This window comes from Eptesicus fuscus, chromosome 5 (genome assembly GCF_027574615.1).
Source record: "Eptesicus fuscus isolate TK198812 chromosome 5, DD_ASM_mEF_20220401, whole genome shotgun sequence".
Classification (NCBI taxonomy): domain Eukaryota; kingdom Metazoa; phylum Chordata; class Mammalia; order Chiroptera; family Vespertilionidae; genus Eptesicus; species Eptesicus fuscus.
The window spans coordinates 9465491-9492953 of NC_072477.1; the positions used below are offsets into that span (position 1 = coordinate 9465491).

At 39.5% G+C, this 27463-nt stretch overlaps 1 protein-coding gene and 1 pseudogene across 1 annotated transcript in view; one reads left to right on the plus strand and one right to left on the minus strand.

The window, feature by feature from the left end:
* CATSPERB (cation channel sperm associated auxiliary subunit beta) overlaps window positions 1-27463 on the plus strand; it is an 81675-nt gene that overhangs the window by 11964 nt on the left and 42248 nt on the right. Inside the window, exons 4-13 of the mRNA XM_054715454.1 lie at window positions 4070-4130; window positions 9032-9127; window positions 12630-12779; window positions 18523-18618; window positions 18729-18847; window positions 20015-20047; window positions 22904-22970; window positions 23894-23940; window positions 24563-24715; window positions 26293-26445. Coding sequence (XP_054571429.1) covers window positions 4070-4130; window positions 9032-9127; window positions 12630-12779; window positions 18523-18618; window positions 18729-18847; window positions 20015-20047; window positions 22904-22970; window positions 23894-23940; window positions 24563-24715; window positions 26293-26445 — 975 coding nt within the window. The remainder of the gene's footprint in view (window positions 1-4069; window positions 4131-9031; window positions 9128-12629; window positions 12780-18522; window positions 18619-18728; window positions 18848-20014; window positions 20048-22903; window positions 22971-23893; window positions 23941-24562; window positions 24716-26292; window positions 26446-27463) is intronic.
* LOC114229911 (pyruvate dehydrogenase (acetyl-transferring) kinase isozyme 3, mitochondrial-like) lies at window positions 5074-8173 on the minus strand (annotated as a pseudogene).

The window sequence follows — 27463 nt, forward strand, 5'->3', positions numbered from 1 at the left end:
GAAATTTTTAGAGAGAGAGACAGAAACATTGATTGATTGCCTCTTGCATGCCCCCCACTGGAGATATATTGATTTTTTTTAAATTAAGATTTTATTGTTCAGATTATTACAGTTGTTCCTCTCCCCCCCCGCCCCCATAACTCCACCCGGTTCCCACCCCACCCCCTGCCCTTACTGCCCCCCCCCCCACTGTCCTCATCCATAGGTGTACAATTTTTGTCCAGTCTCTTCCCACACCCCTTTCCCCCCGAGGATTGTCAGTCCACTCTCTTTCTATGCCCCTGATTCTATTATATACACCAGTTTATTCTATTCATCAGATTTTTTATTCACTTGATTTTTAGATTCACTTATTGATAGATATGTATTTGTTTTTCATAATTTTTTAGGTTATTTTTATTTTTCTAAAATAAACCGTAATTGTTCAGATTATTACAGGTGTTCCTCTTTTTTCCCCCCATCGCTCCCCTCCACCTGATTCCCCACCCCACCTCATGCCCTTACCCCCCCCCCCCCACTGTCCTCGTCCATAAGTGTATGATTTTTGTCCAATCTCTTCCCCCACCCCTCACACCCCATTCCCCTGAGAATTGTCAGTCCACTCCCTTTCTATGTCCCTGATTCTATTATATTCATCAGTCCATTCTGTTCCTCAGATTTTTTATTTACTTAATTTTTAGAGTCACTTGTTGGTAGGTATGTATCTGTTGTCATTTTGTTGTTCATAATTTTTATCTTTACCTTTTTCTTCTTCTTCTCTTCTTAAAGAATACCTTTCAGCATTTCATATAATACTAGTTTGGTGGTGATGAACTCCTTTAGCTTTTTCTTATCTGTGAAGCTCTTTATCTGCCCTTCAATTCTGAATGATAGCTTTGCTGGGTAGAGTAATCTTGGTAGTAGGTTCTTGCTATTCATCACTTTGAATATTTCTTGCCACTCCCATCTGGCCTGCATAGTTTCTGTTGAGAAATCATATGGGTGCTCCCTTGTAGGTAACTAACTGTTTTTCTCTTGCTGCTTTTACTATTCTCTCTTAGTCTTTTGCTCTTGGCATTTTAATTATGACGTGTCTTGGTGTGGTCCTCTTTGGATTCCTTTTGTTTTGGGGTTCTGTGCGCTTCCTGGACTTGTAAGTCTATTTCTTTCACCAGGTGGGGGAAGTTTTCTATCATTATTTCTTCAAATAGGTTTTCAGTATCTTGCTCTCTCTCTTCTTCTGGCACCCCCATAATTCTGATGTTGGTATGCTTCAAGTTGTACCAGAGGCTCTTACACTATCTTCATATTTTTGGATTCTTTTTTCTTTTTGCTTTTCCAGTTGGGTGTTTTTTGCTTCTTCGTATTTAAAATCTTTGACTTGATTCTTGTATCCTCTAGTCTGCTGTTGGATCTCTGTATATTATTTTTAATTTCAGTCAGTGTGTGCTTAATTTCTAGTTGGTCCTTTTACATATCCTCGAGGGTCTCACTAAATTTATCGGCCTTTTCTAGGAAATTTTTGAAAAACCTTATAACCATGGTTTTGAACTCTATATCCTATAGTTTGCTTTCCTCCATTTCTTTCATTTGTGACCTGTTTCTTTGTCTCTGCATTTTGGCTGCTTCCCTGAGTTGATAGAGTGGCTTTGTGTGCTAGGTGTCTTATAGGGCCCAGTGGCTCAGCCTCCCCAGTTACCTGAGGTGTACACTCTTGGTGCACCCCTTTGTGGGCTGTATGCACAGTTTTGTTGTAGTTAAGCCTTGATTATTGTTGGTATCACTGGGAGGAATTGATCTCCAGGCAAATTGGTTGTGAGTATCAGCTGTGTCTACAATGGGAGAACTTCTGTGCTGGAGACACCCTTATGAGGCAAGACTTGGTTCAGTGGGGCTTTGGTGCTCACTGAGTCTTCCCCCTGAGTGTGTCCCTTATGGATCTGAGGAGTTGTAATCTGGATGGTCCCCCTCTGACCCCTGGGTACACTGGCTCTTGGATCTCCAAGGAGGTGCTAATTTAGCTTCTGCCTGAGGCCACTCAGCAGGAGCTATGGAGAGAACTGCAGATTCCTCTTCTTTGTTTGGGGTTTGGAGGTGCCCAGATGAGGCCCAGCTGTAAAACAATGCAAGCTGCTGTGGGACCTTGGGTCTTCTTTTGGATGTTCTGGGTCTCTTTGACTCAGCTGCAGTTTGTTAGGTAAGTTTAGATTTCAAAGGACCAGGCCATTCATATGCAAAAGCCTCTCCACACAGCTTGGATGGGGCGGAGTCTCAGGGCAGAGCAAACAGAAATGGCTTCCCGTCAGTCCTGCCCTAAGTGGCCCCTGGGTCTCAGTGTCCCTTGGTAATCACTGCAGGCACCTCTGAGAGAAAGCTGCCCTTGTGTTCCGCCCACTGCCAGACAGTCCAGTTTCTCCTCGTATGAGTCTGGGTCCCCAGAGTCTTGCCTGGAACTGGAGTTCAAAGCAGTCGGGAGCTTGTGTCTCCCTCCTGCTTGAAAAAGACAGCTGCATACTCAGATGCCAGCCCTCTCTGCCCGCACGTGCGCACACACGCACCTCCGTTCCTCTGCTTTTACTTCCGAGTCTCAGTGTGCTTTTCTCTTTCCTTCTAGTTGTAGAATTTCCACTCAGCCAGCCTTCCTGTGGTTCTGGATGATGTCCATTTTGTCTTTTAGTTGTAGTTTTGAAGTGGTTGTACGAGGCAGCAAGTTCAGGTGTTTACCTATGCCAATGATGTCGAACCTATGACACGCGTGTCAGCACTGACACACGTAGCCATTTCTGATGACACGTGGCTGCTGAGGCGGCCGCATGCCGAGGATGAAACATTTGCGAAATAATGTTTTTTCCTCAAAGTGACACACTACCCGAGTTATGCTCAGTTTTTTGGCGAAGTTTGACACACCAAGCTCAAAATGTTGCCCATCACTGACCTATGCCGTCATCTTGGTTTCTCTCAATAACTTCTGATTCTTTTTAAAAATATTTTCTTTAAGAAAGAGAGAAAAACATCAATTGGCTGCCTCCTGCATGTTCCAGGGGATCAAGGCCACAACCCTGGCAATTTCTCTGACTGGGAATAGAACCAGAGCCATTCTGGTGTATGGGATGATTCTCAACCAACTGAGCCACCCCAGCCAGGGCCTATACAGCTGTTCTTAAGCCAGTACCATGTTGCCTTGATACTATTGCTTTGTAGTAAGTTTTGAAATCAGAAGAATGAGTCCTACAACTTGGTTCTTTTTTTTTCCAAGCTTGTTTTTGCTAGTTTCCATATGAATTTCACTAGTTTTCATCTGAATTTTAGCATGAGCTTGCCAATTTTTGCAAGAAAGTCAGTGGAAATTCTGATAGTGTGTTGAATCTGTAGTTTAATTTGGGGAGTATTGCCATTTTAATAATATTAAGTCTTCTAAATCATGAATATGGGATATTTTTTATTTATTTAGGTTTTTTTTCATTTCTTGCAACAATGTTTTGTATTTTTCAGAATCTAAGTGGTGTACTTCTTTTGTTAAATATATTCCTAATATTTTATTATTTTTTTATACTACTGTAAAGGAAATAGCTTTCTTTTTTTTTTTAATATATTTTATTGATTTTTTACAGAGAGGAAGAGAGAGGGATAGAGAGTTAGAAACATCGATGAGAGAGAAACATTGATCAGCTGCCTCTTGCACACCCCCTACTGGGGATGTGCTCGCAACCAAGGTACATGCCCTTGACCGGAATCGAACCTGGGACCCTTGAGTCCGCAGGCCGTAGCTCTATCCACTGAGCCAAACCAGTTTTGGCAGGAAATAGCTTTCTTAATCTCATTTTCGGGTTGTTCTTTGCAAATGTATAGAAATAAAATTAATTCTTGTATATTGATCTTGTATACTGCAACCTTGCTGAACTCATTTATGAATTCCAATAGTTTTTTAGTGGTCAGTTTAATGTAGTATACATTTCTAAGAATAAAATTACTGGTTAAAGGGTATATGCATTGGATGTTTTTGTTTTATTTTTGTTTTTAAAGGATAGGATGTAATATGCCAAAGTAAGTGCTTTATTAACATTGTTTTCTGATGTCTTTTTAAATGAAGTTCAGTGATCAAGTTTACTGGTTGATTGATATTCCCAGAGAAAACATTACAAAAAATACAGGTAAGAGTGATCTGAATTAATTATTATAGTCATGGGTCTGGATTGCCAAGTTTAGCAAATAAAAATTCTTATTATATTACAAAATTGCCTACTATCCCATGTAAATGTCTCATGTCATATTTAGGTCATACTAAATTGTGGTTAACCTGAAATTCAAATTTAATTGAGGTTTTTGTATTTTTTCTAACAATTGTTTTATAGATTATTCTGATATATATAACATTTATATTATCCTTTTCTAGAACTTGAAAATTAAAGTGTTGAGGAATTTGTACACCAACTAATTTTACTGAAACTGAATCATTAATCTTAAAATGTTATAGGCTATAATATATAATATGTTATTTTACTATGGAATCTGCTATTAAGTGTTATGTGGCAGCCTAGCTTTTGTGCCTATTTGCCATTTGGTGAATTATCTACTTAAATCTTCCTTGTTATATATTCTTTATACAAGTCCCTTGTCAGATACATGATTTGCAAATATTTTCTGCCAGTCTATGACTTGTATTTTTTCATCTCTTAAGAATGACTCTTGAATATCAGGGATTTTAATTTTGATTGAGTCTAATTGAGCAGTTTTTAATTTATGGATTATATTTTTGGCATTATAGCTAAGAAATCTTTGCCTAACTCAAGTTTATGGTTCTAAGTTTGGTATTTAAATTGGTGACTCAACTTGAGTTAATTTTTGTACCTTACATGAACTGAGGGTTAATTTGGGGGGGGAATATGGATATGTAATTATTCCAACACCATTGTTGTTCAAGCTATTTATCTCCATGAAATTGCTATTTCTGAACTCTCTATCTTTTACCAGTACCACACTATCTGGATTACTTTAGCTTCCTACAATGTCCAACCAGTATAGAGAAATAAACATTCAAGCACTGGAATAAATGTGGTGCTATTTTTTCAGAGTGGGACACTATCACCTTGGTCCTTATCTAATGCATAAGTCTTCTTTACCCAAAGTAACATGGGTTTTAACAGCCACATACTGGTAGTCCTCTTTCCTATAACTCTTCATATAATTCTACGGTTGTTCTCAGTTCTTGAATAGCGTGTGAGAGCACATAAACTTCCTGAATACATTTGTCTGGCGCTTTGGCACTGAAGTCTTCAACTTTCAGTTCTGGGTCTACCAGATAACACAGTTTACACAGCCTCTTGGCTGTTCCATATGCATCTTTCACTAACTTACCAGCATCACATGTGAGATTAATACTTCCTATGTGTTTAGGGTGAGCAGGATTGGTACCGCCACCAAACAGAAATGTGTGCTGGGTAATAAGCAGGTGGAAAGAGATGCCGTTGGTATAAAAACCAATCCAGAAAATATTGGATACTACTCCCATGAAAGTATCAAACCAATACTTTTCCTTATATTCAATCATTCCATGTACCATTTATTCGACCCACATCATTTTTTCTATTTCTGACTTTAATCGAGACTTATAAGAAGTTATCCAAGACGTGTGGATCCTCAGGGCACTTCTTTTTATGTTTTGTTTTGTTTTTCTTTATTGATTAAGGTATTACATGTGTCCTTATCCCTCCCACTCTCCCCCCCACACACACACACACACACACTCATGCCCTCACTTCCCTGGTATCTGTGTCCATTGGTTAGGCTTATATGCATGCATACAAGTCCTTTGGTTGATCTCTCCCTCTTACTCCCACCCTTCCTTACCTTCCCTCTGAGGTTGGATGGTCTGATCGATGTTTCTCTGTCTCTGGATTTGTTTTTGTTCATCAGTTTATATTGTTCATTATATACCACTAATGAGTGAGATCATATGATATTTATCTTTTTCTGACTGGCTTATTTCACTTAGCATAATGCTCTCCAGTTCTAGCCATGCTGTTGCAAATGGTAAGAATTTCTTTTTTACAGCAGTGTAGTATTCCATTGTGTAGATGTACCAGTTTTTTAATCCACTCATCTGCCGATGGGCACTTAGGCTGTTTCCAAATCGTAGCTATGGTAAATTGTGAACATAGGGGTGCATATATCCTTTCTGATTGGTGTTTCTAGTTTCTTGGGATATATTCTTAGAAGTGGGATCACTGGGTCAAATGAGAGTTCCATTTTTAGTTTTTTTGAGGAAACTCCATACTGTTCTCCACAGTGGCTGCACCAGTCTGCATTCCCACCAGCAGTGCACGAGGGTTCCTTTTTCTCCACATCCTCGCCAGCACTTGTCGTTTATTTGTTGATGATAGCCATTCTGACAGGTGTGAGATGGTACCGCATTGTCGTTTTGATTTGCATCTCTCGGATGATTAGTGACTTTGAGCATGTTTTCATGTCTCTTGGCCTTCCTTATGTCCTCTTTCGAAAAGTATCTATTTAGGTCCATTGCCCATTTTTTGATTGGGTTGTTTATCTTCCTTTTGTTAAGTTGTATGAGTTTCCTGTAAATGTTGGAGATTAAACCCGTATTGGTGATAACATTGGCAAATATGTTCTCCTATGCAGTGGGCTTTATTGTTGTCTTGTTGATGGTTGTTTTTGTTTTGTTTTGTTTTGTTTTGCTGTACAGAAGCTTTTTATTTTGATGTAGTCCCATTTGTCTATTTTCTCTTTAGTTTCCATTGCCCTAGGAGCTGTATCGGTGAAGATATTGCTTCGGCAGATGTCTGAGATTTTGCTGCCTATGGATTCCTCTAATATTTTTATGGTTTTCTGTCTTATGTTTAAGTCCTTTATCCGTTTTGAGTTTATTTTTGTGTATGGTGTAAGTTGGTGGTCTAGTTTCATTTTTTTTGCATGTATCTGTCCAATTTTCCCAATACTATTTATTAAAAAGACTGTCTTGATTCCATTGTATGTTCTTGCCTCCTTTGTCACACCCTTTCTTGATAAAAACCCTCAGCAAAATGGGAATAGAGGGATCATACCTCAACATAATAAAAGCCTTATATGACAAACCTATAGCCAAACATTAGGTGAAATGGGCAAAAACTAAAACCATTTCACCTAAGACAGGAACAAGACAGGGATGCCCACTTTCACCACTCCTGTTTGACATAGTACTGGAAGGGCTAGCCATAGCAATTAGACAAAAGGAAGAAATAAAAGGTATCCAATTTAAAAAAGAAGATGTAAAACTGTCATTATTCGCAGATGATATGATACTGTACATAGAAAACCCTAAAGACTCCAAAAAAATTATTAGACTTAATAAATTAATTCGGCAATGTAGAAGGATACAAAATTAATTCCAAGAAATCAATGGCACTTTTATACACCAATAGTGAACTTACAGAAAGAGAGATTAAAAAAACAATCTCATTTACCATTGCACCAAAAAAAAATTAAGATATCTAGGAATAAACTTAATTAAGGAGGTAAAAAGCTACAGGACACTGAAAAAAGAGATAGAGGAAGACATCAACAGATGGAAGAACATACCATGTTCATGGACTGGTAGAATCAACATCATTAAGATGTCCATACTACCCAAAGCAATCTATAGATTCAATACACTCCTCGTTAAAATACCAACGGTATATTTCACAGACCTAGAACGAACTCTCCAAAAATTCATATGGAATAAAAAAAGACCCCAAATAGCTGCAGCAATCCTGAGAAAGAAGAACAAAGCAGGAGGGAATCTCAATACCAGATATCAAGCTGTACTACAAAGCCACTGTTCTCAAAACTGCCTGGTACTGGCACAAGAACAGACGTATAGGCCAATGGGATAGAATAGAGAACCCAGAAATTGACCCAAACCACTATGCTCAATTAATACTTTTATGTTTTAAAATTTTTATGTTTCATGAAAGTTATGCATATTTCAACTTTGATCCAGTCCCATTGAAGGCCAGTTGGTTCTCCATCAGAAGACTGACTTCCCTCATTGTGTTAGCCAGTTGCGCAGGAAGCTCCTTTTGTAGAAACATATATGATGTTTCTCACACCATTGCCCAAAGTCTAGGAACTGCTTGATAAAGAGTGGTGACAGCAAGAGCACAAATAGCAATTGATCTCCTTGGGTACCAGGTGCTTCGGCAGTCACTGGAAGAGCCATATCCTTGCTGTGATATAGATCCACCTCAAGGCCTGGGTGGGTATGAGCGCTTGTGCAGCTAAGCTGTTTGGGTCAGGCATGTTGTTCATGGGCGCACCCTGGTTTCAGCCTCAGCCTCAGTCTTGGCCTGTTGGCACAACCACTGCAGGGGCTCCCAGGCTGAGTTCATCATCTTTGGCTTCCCCAGATACCACTCATACTTTCAACTCATCTATGCTTTTATATTTAAAGTGGATTTCTTAGAGTTAGCATATAGTTCAGTCTTGACTTTTACATCTAATTTGGAAATCTGACTCTTAATTAGTATTTTTAGATCATTTACACTTAATGTAATTGTTGGTATGGTTGTACTTAATCTACCATCAGGTTGTTTTCTATTCATTCCATCTCTTTTCCTTTTCCTTTCATGTCTTCATTCATATTACTTATTTTTTATGATTCCATTTTATCTCCAGTATTGACATGTTATTTATGCTTTAAAGTGTTCTTATTGTCAGCCCTAGAGCTTATACTATATATTTTAATTAATCACAGTCTATCTACTTTTAAATAATATTATACCACTTTACCTAAGTGCATAATTTTCTTTTTACAAAGCCATGGCTGCTCTTAGAGAAAAATTATTATCTAAAATATTATCTAGATTCATTGCTGTGGTGATAGAACACTTCACAATTCTTTTTTTCTTATTGTATCATTAAAATATTTGTAGGCAGACTATATAAAACATATATAAATGCAATCAAAATGATGGAGAAATGAAGGGTCATCATTGTTGATAATGTTCATATGGCCTTAAATTTTACCAACATGACATACTAAAGAGTGGTTAATTATTTGCCTTTTGTTTTCTAATAGATATTGCAGCTGTAGAAGAATGGTTAGTAAGAATTTCTTTACAACATGATTTAAATTCTTATACTACTGAAGGAACACTACTGGATAAAGTCCGAGGTAAATGCCAGCAGATTAAAGTAAAATGGGATTTGTAATATTCTCGCAACAAATCTTGTAATCTACTATATGCCTAACTCTGTGCTAAGTACTAGAGGTAAATAATTAGGAAATGATCATGACTCTGAAGGGGCTCACAATCCTAATGAGGCAGACAAAGAACGAAAAACATGTGGGTAATTGTTAACAGTGCTGTAAAGAGTGCTATAGAAATATGGAAATGTGTTTTCTCTATGGCCACCTTGCTGGTCATAACAAACAATGGCTTTCTAAAGTTAGTTCTCGCATCTTTTATAAAGATGTTTTAGAAGATACTGTTCATTGCATCAGTCTTCTTTAGGAGGACCATCAGCAAAATTTCTTGTTCAGTCTTAGTAAGAACATTTCTACTTTTTCATGAAAAATTGGTTGTTTAATTTTAAGGTTATAAACACTGAGTGATATAACTGACTAGGTGTTTTTTTTTCAGTTGTCTGATTCACAGCCCAATTTTTAAATCGCCTATAATACTATCGTATAAATTTTTTTAAAAATCCTCCATCCTAGATTTTGTATTTATCCTCGCTTTCCTTTTTACTTTTATTCTTCACTCCCACTTTAATAGGGTGCTATGCAGAGTAAACATAAATAGTACATTTTATGAAAAAGATCACCTTGGTAGCTTTAAGAAAAGTAATGATGTCTGTACCACCCCTTAAACCCCAACTAAAATCTCATCTCCATAAGTGGGGCCAGTCATCTGTTGTTAAAAGCAAAAAGTTTCTCACAGCTGATTCAGATGTGCAGAGCTGCTCTCGAGAAAAGGTTCCATAGGTACCAAGAGACATATACAAATCTATTGAATGCAACTTTTTTTTTGTAATAAGAAAGATGGAAAACAACATAATGTACAGCAATAGGGAAAGGACAAATACATGTGCTATGTTCTGTTAAAATGAAGCAAATAGACCCATATATGTCATCAAGAACAGAACTCAAAAACATTGAGTGAAAAATCAAGTTCCAAATAAAGTAGGAAAGCATTTATCTAAAATTCAGAAAATCCATGCCCAATCATTGCTGCTCAGTGGTTGAGCATCAATCAACCCATGAACCAGGAGGTCACAGATGTGATTACCGCTCAGGGCACATGCCTGAGTTGCGGGCTCGATCCCCAGTATGAGGTATGCAGGAGGCAGCCCATCAATGATTCTCTTTCATCATTGATGTTTCTATCTCTGTCACCCTCTCTAAAATCAATTATTATATATATATATATATATATATTTCAGGAAATTTATTCAGGAAATAAAGCAATGCTGTATCTTGTTCATGGGTACATACATATTGTAGTGAAAAAAGAAAAGCATGGACTAGAAATACACACAGCAATTTCATGATAGTGGTTGCATCTGGGAAGAATTTGGGAATGGGACTGTGGAGGGGAGCAAAGGTATCTTCAATCATGTCTGTATTATTTTATTTCTTTAACCAAAATGAACATATCTAAAACAAAAAGGGCAAAATGTTGTCTTTCCTGTTGTCATAGTGTCCAAAATTTTTATAAATAGCAAGTCAGTTGTTGAATAATCATCGCAAGTCTTTGAGATATTTTGATGTCTTATGCTACTTTTAAATACTAAAATAACAACACAAAGTTCTTTCCATTTAAAAAATAATCTGAAATCTGAATCATCTACATATTGAGATGTACCCAGAGTATTACACACTGCATTAAAAACTAATGTACACTTATTTTAGAGTGTACAGAGCTTAACAAATGAGTAGCTCTGAAAGGTTCCAGATGTAGCCCTGGGATCCACCTGTTAGAGGATCTGAGAGGTGACCAGTGTTGTGGGAGCATAGTAAGTGACAGGCAGAGTCGTGTATAATGAACTTGGAGAGGCTGGCAGAGATCATGGTAAAAAGTCTGGATTTTATTCTAGTTATAGTGAAAAGCTGTTGGAGTGTTTTAAGCAGGAGAGTGATAAATTCTGATTTATGCCTTATAAAAAGATCGCTTGGCTGCTGTGCAGAGAACTGAATATTGGGGAAAGGATGGCAAGAATAGAATAAAGGAAATTGGTTGGCAGCTGTTGCCCTATTCCACTCAAAGAATGGTCCGGAAGTCCTCGGGCTGTGGGCTTAGCAGTGGAGGTGGTGAGAAGTAGGAGTCTTCAGAATATGCTTTGGAAGTAGAGCTGATATGACTTCCTGGTGGACTGGGGGTGAGGGAAACCAGGCATGGAGGATAAACCCTAGATCTCTTACTGGAGCAACGCCCTGGAAAGTCAGCTGCCTTGCCCCAAATTTCTCTGACTTTTGGAGTGGATTCGTTTGGTTATAAATCGTGTCTCTTTCCCTTCTTGGCCGTCCCTACACTATGTCAACCCAGATGGAAATCTAGTTCCTTTCCTGGCTTTGCGCTCCGTGAAAAATATATCATGTGCAGTCCTTGGTTTTGTAGCAGATTTTATTAAAAGTTTGGGGAGGCGGAGGAGGTTTACACTGAAGAAATGTAAACAGTTCAAGAATTGATTATCAGATATCTCTGTTCTTTAAAGTCCTTTGACTATGTTTTTGAAATTCAGAGAGCAGTATTCTGTCAGATTGTCTGGCTTACTTTTTGGATGCTCTTCCCCCCCCCCCTTTTTTTTTTTCAGAAGAAAAGAAAGCCTCCCATTTTCTTATGCAGTAAAATTTGACTTTATCTGCCTCCAACCCTTTGCACATCCAAGAACAGATTGCTGGGTTGAAGCTGTCCCACCTCTGATTGGTTTCTCCTGTTGGTTCTACCCTCACTTCTTTCTGTTTCCCAGAAATCCCTCTGAGTGTCTTGGCCACTAATGATAACTTCCCTGTTCCCCACTGTTACTCTGGATTTATTCTCATTCTTATATATCTACTGCTATTGAGATGGTGTTGGGGGAAGAGAACAAAAAGTAAATGTAACCAGGCCAGCATTGCTGAGTGTCGACCTACGAACCAGGAAGTCACAGTTCAATTCCCAGTCAGAGCACATGCCTGGGTTGTGGGGCTTGACCCCCAGTGTGGCAGCCGATCAATGATTCCCTCTCATCATTGATGTTTCGATCTCTCTCTCCTTCTCCCTTCCTCTCTGAAATCAATAAAAAAATAAAAAAATAAAACATAAAAGTAAATATATGGGTTCTTGAAGCAGAAGTTGTGCTCCAGTTTATAAATGTGCATATCCTGTGACCCAAAGATTTAGTTTCTGGGGGTAGATCCTGTGGCCAATTATATTTTCCAAAGATCGCCAAGGCAGTCAGTATGTTCCATCTCACATGCGCTTCTGCAAGGTGACCTTGCCAGGCCCCCATCAAGGGCAATTAGGCTTCATTCTTCCTATTCTGGGAAATAAGAATTGATGTATTTTTAATGAATGAAGAGTGAGGTAATACCCCCATTTTTGGAAAAATGGAATAGTTCATTCACATCGTTGCTCTAAAATCCTTAAAGGAAAGCAGCGATATTCCATTTTCAAGAGTCTTGATTTTCACAGAACCCATTCTTCACTGGAATCTTGGGACTGTCATAACAAAAGACAGCATCAAAAATGTATTTCCACATCTGGCGGACCTGAAAGCAACAAAATGCCCCTGCGCCAACGACGTGGCATTGCTTGGCTTCCTTCTGAACTCGGCACTTAGTGGTAAGTGAATGGCTTTATTGAATGTGAGAAGTGAGGTTTTGTACTTTGTAACAGCGATGTTTAACTGATGGCACATGCTAAATGTATAGACATAGGAGTAAAAGCATTTCCTAGAAATACCTAAGGGTTTACCTTTCGTCATTGCACCCTGTCTACCTGCAAGTGTGATTTACGATTTTTCTCCCTGTGACTTCTTGCCATTTTGACTTGAGCATCTTTCCTGATTTCCTTTGTCCTCTGCCTTCCACTAATGCATCACTTCCTGCCAGAGATTATTCGCTGTGATTCTCATCCATCTATTTTGCATGGCTGTTCCTGCCATGTGTAAATAGGCCCTGCAGTTCTAAGGTACCACAGCATTATTATATTTATTATGTATGTGCTTTGCCATTACTACTGTAATACTAGGATCCTTACACATTTCAACTACTGATTGTATTATTCTAGTTGTTTATCTCAGGTCCTTGATGACCTCCTGGTCCCCAAAAACCAGTAAATATGAAGGTACAAATAAATAAATGAATTTTAAAAATAAGAAAGAAAATTTTTTATCACTCATAGTTAATATGTGTATCCACATACAAGTCCAAAAGACTCCACCGCAAAGCTATTAGAACAAATATGGGAGTGCCACAGAATTGAAGGCTATAGTAACAATTTATGAAAACCACTCCACCAAAGACAAAAGACTCTAATTTTTAAAAATTTTATTCAGAAAGTAACAAACCCCAAAAGGTACCTAGAAAGCAACAAAACAAACAAACCCTAAAGAGTTGCAAGGCCTGTTGTGCAGAAATTATAAAAGTTTAACGGAGGCCATAAAAATGACTAAATAAATAAAATGTTAATGTTCATGAACAGGAACTTCTAGTATTGTAAAGATGTTAATTGTTTATAAATTTATCCATCAATTCAATACAATTCCAAGAAAAATTACAGCAGTGTGTGTGTGTGTGTGTGTGTGTGTGTGTGTGTGTGAAAATTGACAAGCCAATCCTTGAAATCATATGGGAGAGTGAAGCAACATGAATAACACAATTTTTAAAAAGAATAAAAAGAACAAAAACTTGCCCTACCATGACTTACTATAAAGTAATAGATTCAAACTATGCATTGGTATAGGGAAAGATGATAGGCTTGCCCCAATTTTTTTTGCATTTCTAATGGCTTCCAGTCTTTGAGTTCTCTAGCTCAGTGCCTGCTTGTGCCGAATTGTTTAGTTAAAAATGTGTCTCTTGCCCTAGCCAGTTTGGCTGAGTGGATAGAGCACCGGCCTGCAGACTGAAGGGTCCCCGGTTTGATTCCAGTCAAGGGCACATGCCCGGGTCGTGGGCTTGATCCCCAGTAGGGGGATGCAGGAGGCAACCAATCAATGATTCTCTCTCATCATTGGTGTTTCTATCTCTCTCTCCCTCTCTGAAATCAATAAAAATATATTTTCTGAAAAAAGAAAGGAATGTGTCTCTTTCCATTCTATCTCAACTCACGGAAGCTCAGTCCTTTTCCGGTTTGTTCTATGGATACCAGGCTATGGCCCCTCCTCCTTCCCTTAAACCCCTAATCCTGCCTTACTTCTGTGAGCCACAGGAGCTCAATCTTGCCACACAAGTGAGAGTCACAGAGAGAAGGGACAGTCTCTGCTTGTTAAGGTCTCTCTCAGTAGATCACCACCAGGTCTTGAGAAAATAAATTGCTTCAGCAACGTGTTCTTTATTTTTTTAAAATATATTTTTTATTGATTTTTTACAGAGAGGAAGGGAGAGGGAGAGTTAGAAACATGATGAGAGAGAAACATCGATCAGCTGCCTCCTGCGCGCCCCCTACTGGGGATGTGCCCGCAACCAAGGTACGTGCTCTTGATCGAATTGAACCTGGGACCCTTCGGTCTGCAGGCCAACGCTCTATCCACTGGCCCCCACGTTAGGGCCAGCAACGTGTTCTTTAGATGAAACCACCTTTTCCCCAGCTGGCCACCGCTGCACTCAAGCAAAAAAGAGGCTCCCACACTATCAAGCTGCCACTGCCAAAACTAGCAGTTCCTAGGTGAGGCCCTTGTCCAGCCTCCCAGCCTTCAGACCTCATGGAATTAATGGTGGGAACAGGGGGTCCTCCAGTTTGCACTTATGACCTGCTTCTTCCTCAGTGACACTCCTAACACACCTGCCATGCCTCTCATCCTAGTGTTATCAGTCACCCAAAAACCTCCACCTCCTAGGTCACCTATGACACCCAAACACACAAACTGTTCTGACTTCCTTTCATTTCACCCAAAATCTGCCCCTTTCCATCCAGCCAAATCCAATTCAGTGGAATTTGTGGTCTATCATCTGTAAACTCCCCAACACTTCTAATCTTTACTCTGAACGCCTCCCTAACTTCAGAATATGGCATATTCTTTATGCCATAAAGAATAACCTGGCCATTCCCAGGTAGCGTTCTTTCTCCTGTAGCCTCCTCCCCGAGGTGTCACATGTCTCAGAGCCCAGGGGCAGGGTTGTCATCCCTGTTCCCTAGGGCTACTTCTGAATAATAATTACTCTTGTCTTCTCCTCTGAAATGCTCAGTTCCTTTGAACTCAGACTTGCCTCCCTCTACCACTTCTTACTGCCAGCCTGTGGTGACCTTCCCATCACTCACACTCACTCACTTAGACCCCTGACTTCCTCTCTGCCCTACTTTTGTCACTATTGTCCTAAACTTATGAATGACCCATGCAACACTCAGTTCCAAGGCCTCCTCTCCTTCACTGATCTTCCCCCATCTTACTTCTGTGGTCATATTCTTGACCTCGTTGTCTCTAATAATGTTACTACTCCCAAATCTCCACTGCAAGCGTCTCACACTCTGTCCACTGCCTCCTGTTCTTTCACTCTCCTCCGGTACTCACACTCCAACTTTTCTTTGATTTTATTGAGACTGCACTGTGGTGTCCCTCCCACTTTTTTCATCACCCAGAATTTTGCCTTCTTTTTTCACCATCATTTGCATAGTCCATTCTTATAAATACTTCTGTAACTTCCTCGCCCTTCTCTCTCTCCCTTACCTGCATTAACCCAGCTCTGGTTAAAACCACCTCTACCCCTGCCCTGGAATAGCAGAATATTGCTAGGGGGGGAAAAAAAAATGTACACACTAATCCCACTTTAATTCCACCAACTGGCCTGACTGTAAAATTCGTGATCACAAGTCTCAAGTGGGTACTCAGCACTGCCCATAAATCCTCTCTCTCTTCCCTGGTATGTTTATTTTCCCACTCGGCAAAATGAGCTTATCACACCTCTTCCCACTCCTCAAACCCTCAGCATCACCTTCATTTTCTATTCACTCTCAGCTGCGCTTGTAATACTTCATGTAGAAAGCCAAGACTGATCGCAAGAACTCTATCCTTGTGCCTGCATGTCTGCCATTTTACCTATATTTGTACTCCCCTGCTTTGTCTCTTTGCCTGTTGCATTGTGGGTAGTGTCTCTGCTGCTATCAAAGGTCACCCCTCATCCATTGAGTTCTGGATCCCAAGCCCTGCCCAGCCATCTGAAGAATCTTGCTCCTGCATCTCACCTGCAAATCTCGTCTTTCATGTATGTTCTTCTTCCGTATGGGATCAGGTCATCAGCATACAAGCATACTCTGCTATCCCACAGCTTTAAGCAAAATCTCGCTTTATTCCCATCCCCCATTTTTCTGTTTTCCTTCAAAGCCAAAAATTCTGGAAAGAATTTATTACAGATGGCAGCTCCATTGTCCACCACCCATGCATCTTCATTCCACTACACATCAGACCTGTTCCCACCACTCTACTGACCGGTTCTTCCCAAGACCACCCACAGTCTCCACATTGCCGGCTCTCTTTCAGCAGCCTTTGACCCAACTGACCACTCGTTCCTCAAAACTTTTTATTCTCTTGGCTTTCTTGACACCACCTCCGATTGCTTTTATCTTGCCTCTTAATCGCTGCTTAGTTTTCCCGGCTGGCTCCTTCCAGTGTGACCCTAAAATGCTGATGAACCCCCTGGGCTTGGTCCATGGCTCTCCTTCCTGAGGTAACCACTTTCTCTCCCTGGGAAACCTAATCCAGGGCCAGGGCCAGTGATGCCATTTTCAGGCTGACAATTCCCACATCTGCATTTCTGGTGCTGACCACTCCTTGGAGACCAAACTCCTATACCTGATTGTCGCGTTTACCTTTGCCTTGCTGTGTAATGAGCATCCCAATCCAGAACTCTTGGTTCATCTCCCTCTAAAATCAGTTCCTCTCCAATATCCTTCTTCCTAATTAATATCCAGTTACTCAAAACTAGAATCTAGGACACATTCTTGACTGCTCTGACTCCTGACATTCCAGGATGGTGCTATGTCCAGCGTCTATCCCCAAGGTGACCACTTTTCACCTCCACTACAGTCTTATGTTAAGTCAACATTGTTTTCCCACAAGACTAATTGACAGCCTCTTACGTGGTCTCCCCCTTTTCTAGTCTTGTCCCAGAATACTCACCCTCCATACAGCCACCAGAGTGATCTTCTCAAGTGTCAGTCAACTCACATCACTTATAAACTTCTCTTTGCCCATTAGAATAAAATCCAAACTCTTCACAAAATAGGTTCTCATGAGGCATTAGCAAATATTTTTCTATTTCTAAAATCACAAATATTAAAGTAAATCAAACATAATTTCTTCTCTCTGGGAGTTTACATTTAAATTTTTTTCTTTAGCCGAAACCGGTTTGGCTCAGTGGATAGAGCGTCGGCCTGCGGACTCAAGGGTCCCAGGTTCGATTCCGGTCAAGGGCATGTACCTTGGTTGCGGGCACATCCCCAGTAGGGGGTGTGCAGGAGGCAGCTGGTCGATGTTTCTCTCTCATCGATGTTTCTAGCTCTCTATCCCTCTCTCTTCCTCTCTGTAAAAAATCAATAAAATATATTAAATTTTTTTCTTTAGAGTTTTTTTATTGTTTACTAAAATTGTACTAATGATATAGGGCCATATTAATGCTCAGAGGGATTTTAGGAAGGAAAAACTCTTCATCTACTTTTTTAGGTTCAGTCCCAGGGGATCTGAATTAGACTCTCAAAGATTAGCAGGAGAAAAGGAGTGTGGTTTTTATTAATATTTGCATTCAAGGGAGTTCACAGAAAATAAGTGAATGAAACTCAAAGTGGTAGTTAAACTCAGAAGTTTATATAACCATTTGAACAAAGGAAAGGATGATAAAGTGTGGGGAAGTGACTAGGAAATGGCGGGGGAGGGGGAATAATAAGAGTTATTTTGTAAGATCTGTTTATACAAACCTGTCTCAGTGTCCACTCATATCTCTAGTGATAAGAGTGTTCTTCTCTTTCTGGTACAATGGGGCACCTTTCTCAAGGGGAAATTATGCCCCGCTTTTAGGCAGATAAGGGGAAGATAGAGAACTCCTCTTGCATCTATTGATTTCAGTTGCCTTCAACTCAAAATAATCCTGATGGCCAAGTGGCATGTTTTGGGGTGGCGTATTCTGACCCCACTTCCATATAAAACAAAATACTTAATAATTAAATCAGATGGTTGGCTAACATCCTGTGGCATAACCTGTAGTTACTTCATCTTTCCAGTGCTTGGGGAAATGAGATTCAATCTGAGGGGAGTGGAGTGGAGACCTGGGCAGAGAATGGGTTGGAAGATGGAGCAGGCTCTGGCCCATGAAGACCTAGCACCATAGAAGCGAGTTACTCACTTTGCCTTATTTTTCCTTCCCTCTCCTGATAGGTGTTTACTTAGGCCTCACCTTTTCCGGATTTTGGCATTATGATGATACCCAGTGGTATAACCTGACAGATATGATCTATTCCCAAATTGGAGAAGGTAAATCCTCTAACAGTGCCCTCATCTTCAGCACTTCATCTATATCAACATTTGATCAATATTTCACCTTCTCCTTACTTTATAATCCATGGTATGATTTCTTCCTTTAGAACATATAGAGCTTTCAGTGGTGGATATGGTTTTAACAAATCATTTCTTAGTTATCCTCACCTCTTTGGGACTTTTTATAAGTGGAGATCTTCGTTATCCATCAACCCCTGTTCTAAAGGTATGTGAACTGCTTTGTAATGAATTTAGCAAAAATTAAATGTTTTTCATGACATAAAGTAGAAACATTGAATACTTGAATTATATGTGGTATATCTTAAAATCGAAATGCTTCTTCCTTTTAAAAAAATGTAAAAGCATAATACTGTGACTTCTTCCTTTGCCTTGTTATTAATATTGTGTTGAATATTTTGAAATGGTGCTAGTGTTGTTACTATACCAATTTATAGTAAGTTTTAAATACATATAAGTAGAAAACACCCTTTCTATCTATCTATCTATCTATCTATCTATCTATCTATCTATCTACCTATAGTTATATATGTTCCCAAAATGCTTTAAGGTGATTTGCAAAGCTAAATATCATATTACAAAGTAACATAAATTAAAGTAACTCTTGGGATTGAGAGAAGGGAATATACAGTTTGGTGAAGATATACAATATGCATAGCATGAAATTCTTAAGCATGTTAATGAATACCTCTCAAAAATTACCACAACAGAAATACTCGTAGTAATAAAGATTTAGAAACAATAGAAGAAAAGATAAGAGTTAAGTATGGAAAGGGCAATTGTATTGATTGAGAAGTAGGTATTTCTTATGCATGGTAATTATTACCTTTCTTCAGCTATCCAAATATTCACAGCCTCCCGCTTTCTTCACTATCTCTGAGAAAGCACCATTTGTTGCTCAGACAATTAATCTGGCCTCCCATGTGCTTATCATGGGATTGCTGAAGCAGAGAGTTGTCGACAAAGTACAGAGGGCCTGACCCAGGGGCTGCACTGGGCTGGGCAAAAGGAGGCCATGGAGAAAAGGACAGATTTAGGGTGTGCCTTCCTCATCCCAAGTGGGTGACAGACTTCGTGTATTTCGACACACTTCTCAACTCCTCCATTTAAATCATCAACAGATGGGGTTTGGATCCCAGATCCTTTCTGGGATTAAGTTAAGGTATAAAGTAATCAAATGGTGAAACAAGGCAAAGACGGAAGAGGAAATCTCCAGGGTATTGTGTAAACTTCTTAAGAGGCTGGTTTCAGTGCGACTCTCCTAACTGCTGGGATATAAAGGAAACATTGCATTTAGTGTCATTTAAATTGCTGCAGTTTGTTATGCCTTTTCATATCAAGCAAACATTAAAAGTTCCTTTTCTTTTCCTTCTAGTTTTCAAGGGCAGACTTTTGTGGTTTTGAAAGGGTAAGAAGCTTTACATTTCCAAGGGTTGGTTAAAAGATATGTTTCCTGCCGAAACCGGTTTGGCTCAATGGATAGAGCGTCGGTCTGCGGACTGAAAGGTCCCAGGTTCGATTCTGGTCAAAGGCATGTACATTGGCTGCGGGCACATCCCTGGTATGGGGTGTGCAGGAGGCAGCTGGTCGATGATTCTCTCTCATCAATGTTTCTAGCTCTCTATCCCTCTCCCTTCCTCTCTGTAAAAAATCAATAAAATATATTTAAAAAAAAAAAAGATATGTTTCCTTGGTGCCCTAAGAGATGAGGTGCAAGGCAAGAATTCACAATATAGATTATCCCTGTTATTATAATATTACTTATCATTTGAGCTAAAAAATATATATATATTGTATTTCTACCAACTATCAAGCAATGATTCCTCTTCTGGTTCCAAGGAAAAAGTGCCCTCCCTTATTTCAGAGGCCACCCCCACCCCTGCTGACCAGGATTGTTGTGGATGTTCAGGTGTTTTCTGCACAGGGCGCCTAGTTGTAAAGAGAGTGGGGGCTCAAATCTGGCTAACACTTTACGCCCCATCCATCTACCCCATGCAGGTCTGTGCCTACCCGGAGAAAGTCACTTTCTAATTTGCACAAAAGGCCATATAAGCTAGCCACACCTCTGTGTCTGGCTTTTTGTGGGGATCTTATTCTATCAGCTATCTTCCCTCTCTGTTACACAGTCAAGTTTATGACTCAATAGGTCATTTCCATCAACATATAAACATGCTTTAGTTTGGAAAGCACAACAAAAATTTTGAGTATTCCTAGCCTTTTGCCACGTCCCCTCCTCAATCCTTCCTCATACGTACATGCAGGCATGCTTAAAAGTGAAGTTATTCTTAAAAATGATAAGGATTTACCTTTAGATAAGACCTTTTTTATAATGACCGAAGGAAGGGTGGTAAGAATGGGATGCTCGTGGCTGTTTGGGCAGGTTTGAAGGAGTTACTACTTGATGATGTATTCATTTACTTATTCATCCATTTTGCAAATATTTGTTGAGTACTTTCTATAGTCCATAGTTGTTTAGACAAGAAGAATTCCATAATGAATAAGACACAGTCCCTGCTCTCAAGGAGCTTACCATTCTACTAAGGGAGATAGATTATAAACAAGCACACAAACAAATGCATAAAATGATTGTAGGTAGTAATCAGGGCTTATTGAAATTAAAACAGGTAATTAAAGCAGGTTAATAGAGAGTGAAGGGAAGATAGTATTCTACTTTAAATGGGGTGATTATAGCAGACCTCTCCAAGGAGGTGAAATTTTAGCAGACACTTGAAGGACTTGAAGAAGCACATTCAGACAGAGGTAATAGCAAGTACAAAGATACTAAGTTGGGAAACTGGCATGAGAAACAATTAGGCACCATAATCTGCTTAGTAGAAATAGTGGGGACTTTGGGCCGCTTCTTCAAGGATACAATTCTAACCTGTGTGAAACATACAAGATCCTTCATGGTCAGGGCCTTCCCTACCATCTTCATTCCTGTCATGCCTACCCCTCACCTCAAGCCATTCTTGCAAGCCATTAGCTTCATTCTCAGGAAGTTTTCTCCAAATGTGAGTAATAATAGCCACCAGGTTCACAAGCGATCAGTTTAGCAATCCCAACAGGAATACACTATCTCTTTCCCAGTAGTTCCATCAAGTTTCAGGACAGACTCATTAACCTGATTTGGATCATGTGTTCAATCCTGACCAATCCTTATGACCTGAAGTCAGACCTGGGTCATGAGCTCATCTTCTGGAATGAGGTCAACATGATCAGATGAAATTATCCCATAGATATTGACTGGGCTCTTACTTGTTTGATTCCAGGTAGGAAATAAATAAGAAGAAATCTAAAAAAGAAGAAAAGGAATAAGTCAGGGCCCAATAAAGTTTCTATATTAATTGCTCAGATATTATAATGATAACTATGGTGTCCTGCAAACCTGAAGATTTATATAAGAACTCAAAAGTTTCATTTAGTATAACACCTTACCACACCATTCAAATAAATTGTTTATTCTGTTTTAAAAACTTATTTTGTTTGTTTAGCAGTTGTATTGAGGTATAACACACGTAGCATAAAATTCACCCATTTAAAGTGTAAATTTAGTGGGCTTCAGTATATTCACAGAGTTATGCAACCATTACCATGATCAAATTTAGAACATTTAAAAGGATTTTAATGCACAGATTATACAGGCTTTATTACTGACCTCTAAAAATGTACAAAGGTCTCTCTTTCATTTCAACAATAATTTGAAAGTCAGACTCTTCCTATAACAAAAAACCACCTCAAAGTCTTGCACATAATTCATATCCAACATTATACAATCTCACTTTCTTGAAAGCTTCTCTCTTCTGACCAATTTTTCAAAACCTGTATTTTTGTGGCTTTTTTCTTATTGCTTCTTGCCCCTGTCAGGCTTCTGTGAAGAGTCCTTAAGCCTGGCTGCAGCTAATGAAGAATAGAAGATAAGCATGTGACCCATCATGACTGTGGTGAAAGGCTAATGATTTCTGTAGCTTCCAAAAGACTAGTTCAGAATCTGGGGCATCTGCCATCAACACACACTAATTCAGATGAAATTTCTTTTTATGTGTGTGTGTGTGTGTGTGTGTGTGTGTGTGTGTGTGTGTGTGTTGTTCAAAAGCATTATTCTTGTTTCTTGTCCTCATTCTACCACCTTTTATTTGCATATAATATTTCTGTCTTTACTTGCCCCCATTTGTGAAATATTGAACCTTTAAATTTTTTAAAGGTTTTCTAATTTATATCTTAAGTCCACATAATGCCTAAATGATATTTTTATTTATTTATGTAGGAGGACTATATCAAAGGAAAATTGTGGTATAATGAAAGATGTTTTGCTAACAGAGAACACTTTGAAGGTAAATTTTAGGTAAAGAGATATTAACAGGCTTTTTTTTTTCTAATATGTATAGCACATATAGATTAAATAAAATCCTATGTAATAAAAGCCTAATGTGCTAAGTGTGCGGTCCACTGGTCAGCCGTTCAACCAATCAAAGCGTAATATGCTAATGACATGCTAAGGCCACTATGACATGCACTGACCGCCAGGAGGCAGACAGTTGACCAGTCAACCAGTCGCTATGATGTGCACTGACCACCAGGGTGCAGACGCTCTGACCAGTGGGTTAGCTTGCTGCTGGGGTCCAGTCAATCGGGACTGAGCAAGATGGGCTGGACACACCCTGGAGCCCTCCCACAGTTCCTTCCTGGCTGGCCAACCTCCCACGTTTCTCCCCGGCCCCGATCATGCACCGGTGGGGTCCCTCAGCCTGGCCTGCGTCCTCGTCCTCTCGCAATCCGGGACCCCTCCGGGGATGTCGGAGAGCCAGTTTTGGCCCGATCCCACAGAGGGAGCACCACTCAGCCAGAAGCCAGGCTCACAGCTGGCGAGCGCAGCAGCGGTGACGGGAGACTCTCTCATCTCTGTGGCAGTGCTAAGGATGTCCCACTGCCGACTTAGGCCCACAGCCAGCAGTTAGACATCCCCTGAGGGCTCCTGGACTGTGAGAGGGCACAGGCCTGGCTGAGGGACCCCCGCCCCTGAGTGCATGAATTTCATGCACTGGGCCTCTAGTGACCAAATAAAAATAGACTAAAATGGAAAGATAAGTTTGTTTCATATAAGTTCATGGCTTAAAACTAAGAAGAGCAATTCATTTAAATCTGAAACAACAGACATGTCCTGATAGAAGGGCAAGAAAATTGATTCTCATATATTTAATGATGTATTTAGAAATATAGATGCTGCTTATAATTTCTATACCTTTATATTTTATAGTTGACTATATTACTGTCACCTTTGAGAGAAACAGGACTTTAAGTGAGGTATGGCATTGAATATTTTAATAGGTAAGAAGTTCTGTTGTGCGTGATTTTTATGGATTGTTACTCATCTAAAACAGTAGCAGTTCTACAGCCTGAGAGGCTTAACAACCTCCTCCCAGTGGCACCTCTACTGGGGTCTAATGGTGATTACCTAGTCATGCTCAGTCTAGACCTGCACAGTGGTTCCAGAAAAACAATTCATGCCAGCCCTAACCGGTTTGGCTCAGTGGATAGAGCATCGGCCTGTGGACTCAAGGGTCCCAGGTTCGATTCTGGTCAAGGGCATGTACCTTGGTTGCGGGCACATCCCCAGTAGGGGGGTGTGCAGGAGGCAGCTGATTGATGTTTCTCTCTCATCGATGTTTCTAACTTTCTATCCCTTTCCCTTCCTCTCTGTAAAAAAACCAATAAAATATATTTTTTTTAAAAAGAAAGAAAAAAAAGAAAAACAATCTGTGCCAGAAAGGGATGCTTTCTGAACTCACATCCCCCAGAAGAGAAGCACAGACGTTAAAGATTTAACACTTTTATTTGTAGCCAGTCATGAGTTCATTTGCTTAAGAGAATGAATTAGAACTTGTATGTCAAAGACAACATTAACTTTTCCTTTCTCTTTTTGTAGTCAAGCTCTTGTTTTTATAGTAAAGAGCCATTTCTTGAATGGTTAGCTTGCTTACCTCACCTTGAAAATGAAGTGAGAACCTCCCCTTCAACTGTAATAACATTCCTGGTTGACCAAGAGCATAGTTCTGGAATCTATCTCTTACGTAACAAGGTAGGCCTTACAGTCCGAAAGTGATCGATCTTGACGCTACAACCATGAAAATTTAACTAAGCAAAACTATTTCTGAGGTCTTGTTATCTTTGGCAATAGAAATTGATAAAATTAGCTACAGCAAAATGATTTATGACTGATAATATAGATTAGGACACTTTAGAGATTTCTTTCATCTGATTGTCCTTCAGTTTGATGAAAATGGAAAATACGATGCTATTTGCATAATGATTCTTCTTTGCTTATTCTCCGAGACTATAACCTGAGGTAGGTCTGTAGAAATGTAAGATTTCATAAAAGTGGTTAGTTTAGATTAACAAATAATGGAACTAAGTTGCCACAGATCTATATTTCCTATTCCAAAGAGTCTTAACCCCAACTGTGAATTGGAGCCATTAAAAACATATATAAGCCCTAGCTGGTTAGGCTTAGTGGATAGAGCATCGGCCTGCTGACTGAAGGGTCCCGGCTTCAATTCTGGTCAAGGGCACATACCCAGGTTGTAGGCTCAATCGCCAGTTGGGAGCATGCAGGAGGCAGCCAATCAATGATTCTCATCATTGATGTTTCTATCTCTCTCTCTCCTTCTCCCTTCCTCTCTGAAGTTAATAAAAGTATATTTAAAAAAAAAGTGTATAAGTTCAGCCCTACCCTTTGATTTTAGGGAAAAAAATAATTTTGTCTACCCTCTTATGTTGTAACAAGTGGCCCTTCAAATTAAACTGACAAAAGACAGAGTAACAGGAGAAAAGAAAACTATTTATGTGTGTAGTACATCTATAGGCAGGTACAAGTCAGTGATGAGTAACTCAAAAAGGTGGTTAAAATTGTGGGGTTATATACCATCTTAATACATTAAGGGGGGGGTGATAAAGGCACTTAAGGAAAAACAAAAGAAAAGATAATGGCTTTGCAGGAGATACTAAAGTGTATTTATATAGGTGTGAGTGGTCTTTCTGTCTTCTTCAGCTTATACATCTTCCATGAAGGAATGAACTGGGGTAGGTTTTATTCATATTCTCCCTTCTGGGAGTAAATCCACTCTGAAGAAGAATTGGTGGCGATCTTATTTCTCAAAGTTGCTGCTTTTAGTCAGATAAGAGAAGGCCTTTTTTTCCTGTATCTGTTGAATCTCAGATGTCTTCTGCTTAAAATAATCTTTATAACAAAGTGGCATATGTTGGGGTGCATATTCTGATCCCCTTCAAGATCATGATCCAATAGAATTGGATTGTAGGCCCAGGGGTCCACACTTTTAAAACGTAGTTTTGAAGTGATAGTTATGAGCCTGAACATTGGAGTCTTTCTGCTGAGTTCAGTCATTCTGCCATTTATTACAGACCCTTGGACAAATTATTTAATCTTCTAAACTTCACGTTCAACAGCTATTAAATGGATGTATATTGGGGAAAACAGAGTAAAGAGATGTCAGTGTTTGCTAATCCTTCCAGTTCTAGGCTTTGTTAATGGGTCCCTATCTTAGTCAACATCTGAGTAGCAGGAAACTCTAAAAATTGTAACATAGATTAGTATTACTAATGGAAAATTTCTTATGATTGCTCATGCTTTATTTCTAGAAAAAGACCTCTGCCTCTGTACACATCCTAGAAAATAACAAACCAAGAGTAAGAAGAAAATTTCCACTTTTCACGTTTCCTCCATCATTCTCTTCTCCTGTTGGGATGCAATTCCATCCACGAAGCCATTTTCTGTATGCTTATGGCAATCAGGTGCGTACACGTGACATTTCACTGTATGTGGGTATGAATCATGCTGAGTGGTTATACATCAAGTAAAAAACTATCACTGTGATCAGGAAGGTGGAAAGCCCAATGAAGAGTGATTGGAGAAGCCCTGGCCAGTTTTTCTCAGTGGTTAGAATGTCGGCCCTCGGACTGAAGGGTCTCAGGTTCAATTCCGGTCAGAGGTACGTACCTCACTTGCAGGTTCCACAGGGAGCCTGGGGAGGCAACCAATCCATGTGTGTCTCTCACATTGATGTTTCTCTCTGTCTCTAAGCCTCCCTTTCACTCTCTCTAAAAATCAATGGAAAAATATCCTCGGGTGAGGATTAACAAAAAATAAATAAATAAGGGAGCCTGAGAGGAAAGGAATTCGAGACAATGAATACAAACAACTCTTGCAACATTTTGCTGAAAAGTGGATCAGTGAAATAAGGCAATTTTTGAAGGAGGAATGGTATTTAAGAGAAAAAGGTCTTTTTTTTAATGACTGGAGAAATTATGTTGTGTGCTGATGGGAATTATTCAATAGGAGGGAGAAATTGATAATGCAAGAAAGAGAGAGAGAGGAGAAATTTCTGGAGTGATGGATATTTCTAAATGGGTGAGAGAAGAGGCGATCTATGCACTAGTGGAGAGGTTGGCCTTCGGAGGAGAATTATCTTACAGTGACAGGGGGAAGGAAGAGTTAATGGGTTTAAAACTGGTAGGTGTATAGATGTGGTAATGGAAGCATGTGGGAATCATTTTATCAATAAAAAAATCAAAGTCATTATTTGAGAGTGAGGAGGGAGGAAGAATGTTGGGGGTTTGAGGAAAGAGAGAACAGAGTAGAATGGTTGCCTAGGAGATGGGAGGATGAACTAAGGGAATACAGTGTTTGTGCTCATGATTTAAAGTGTGACCAGGGCATCATTACTGCATGTTCTTCTCCATGTTCAATTGTGAGGTATACACATAGCACAGAAGATGGAGAGTTGTATTTAACGAATGTTGGAGTTCTACT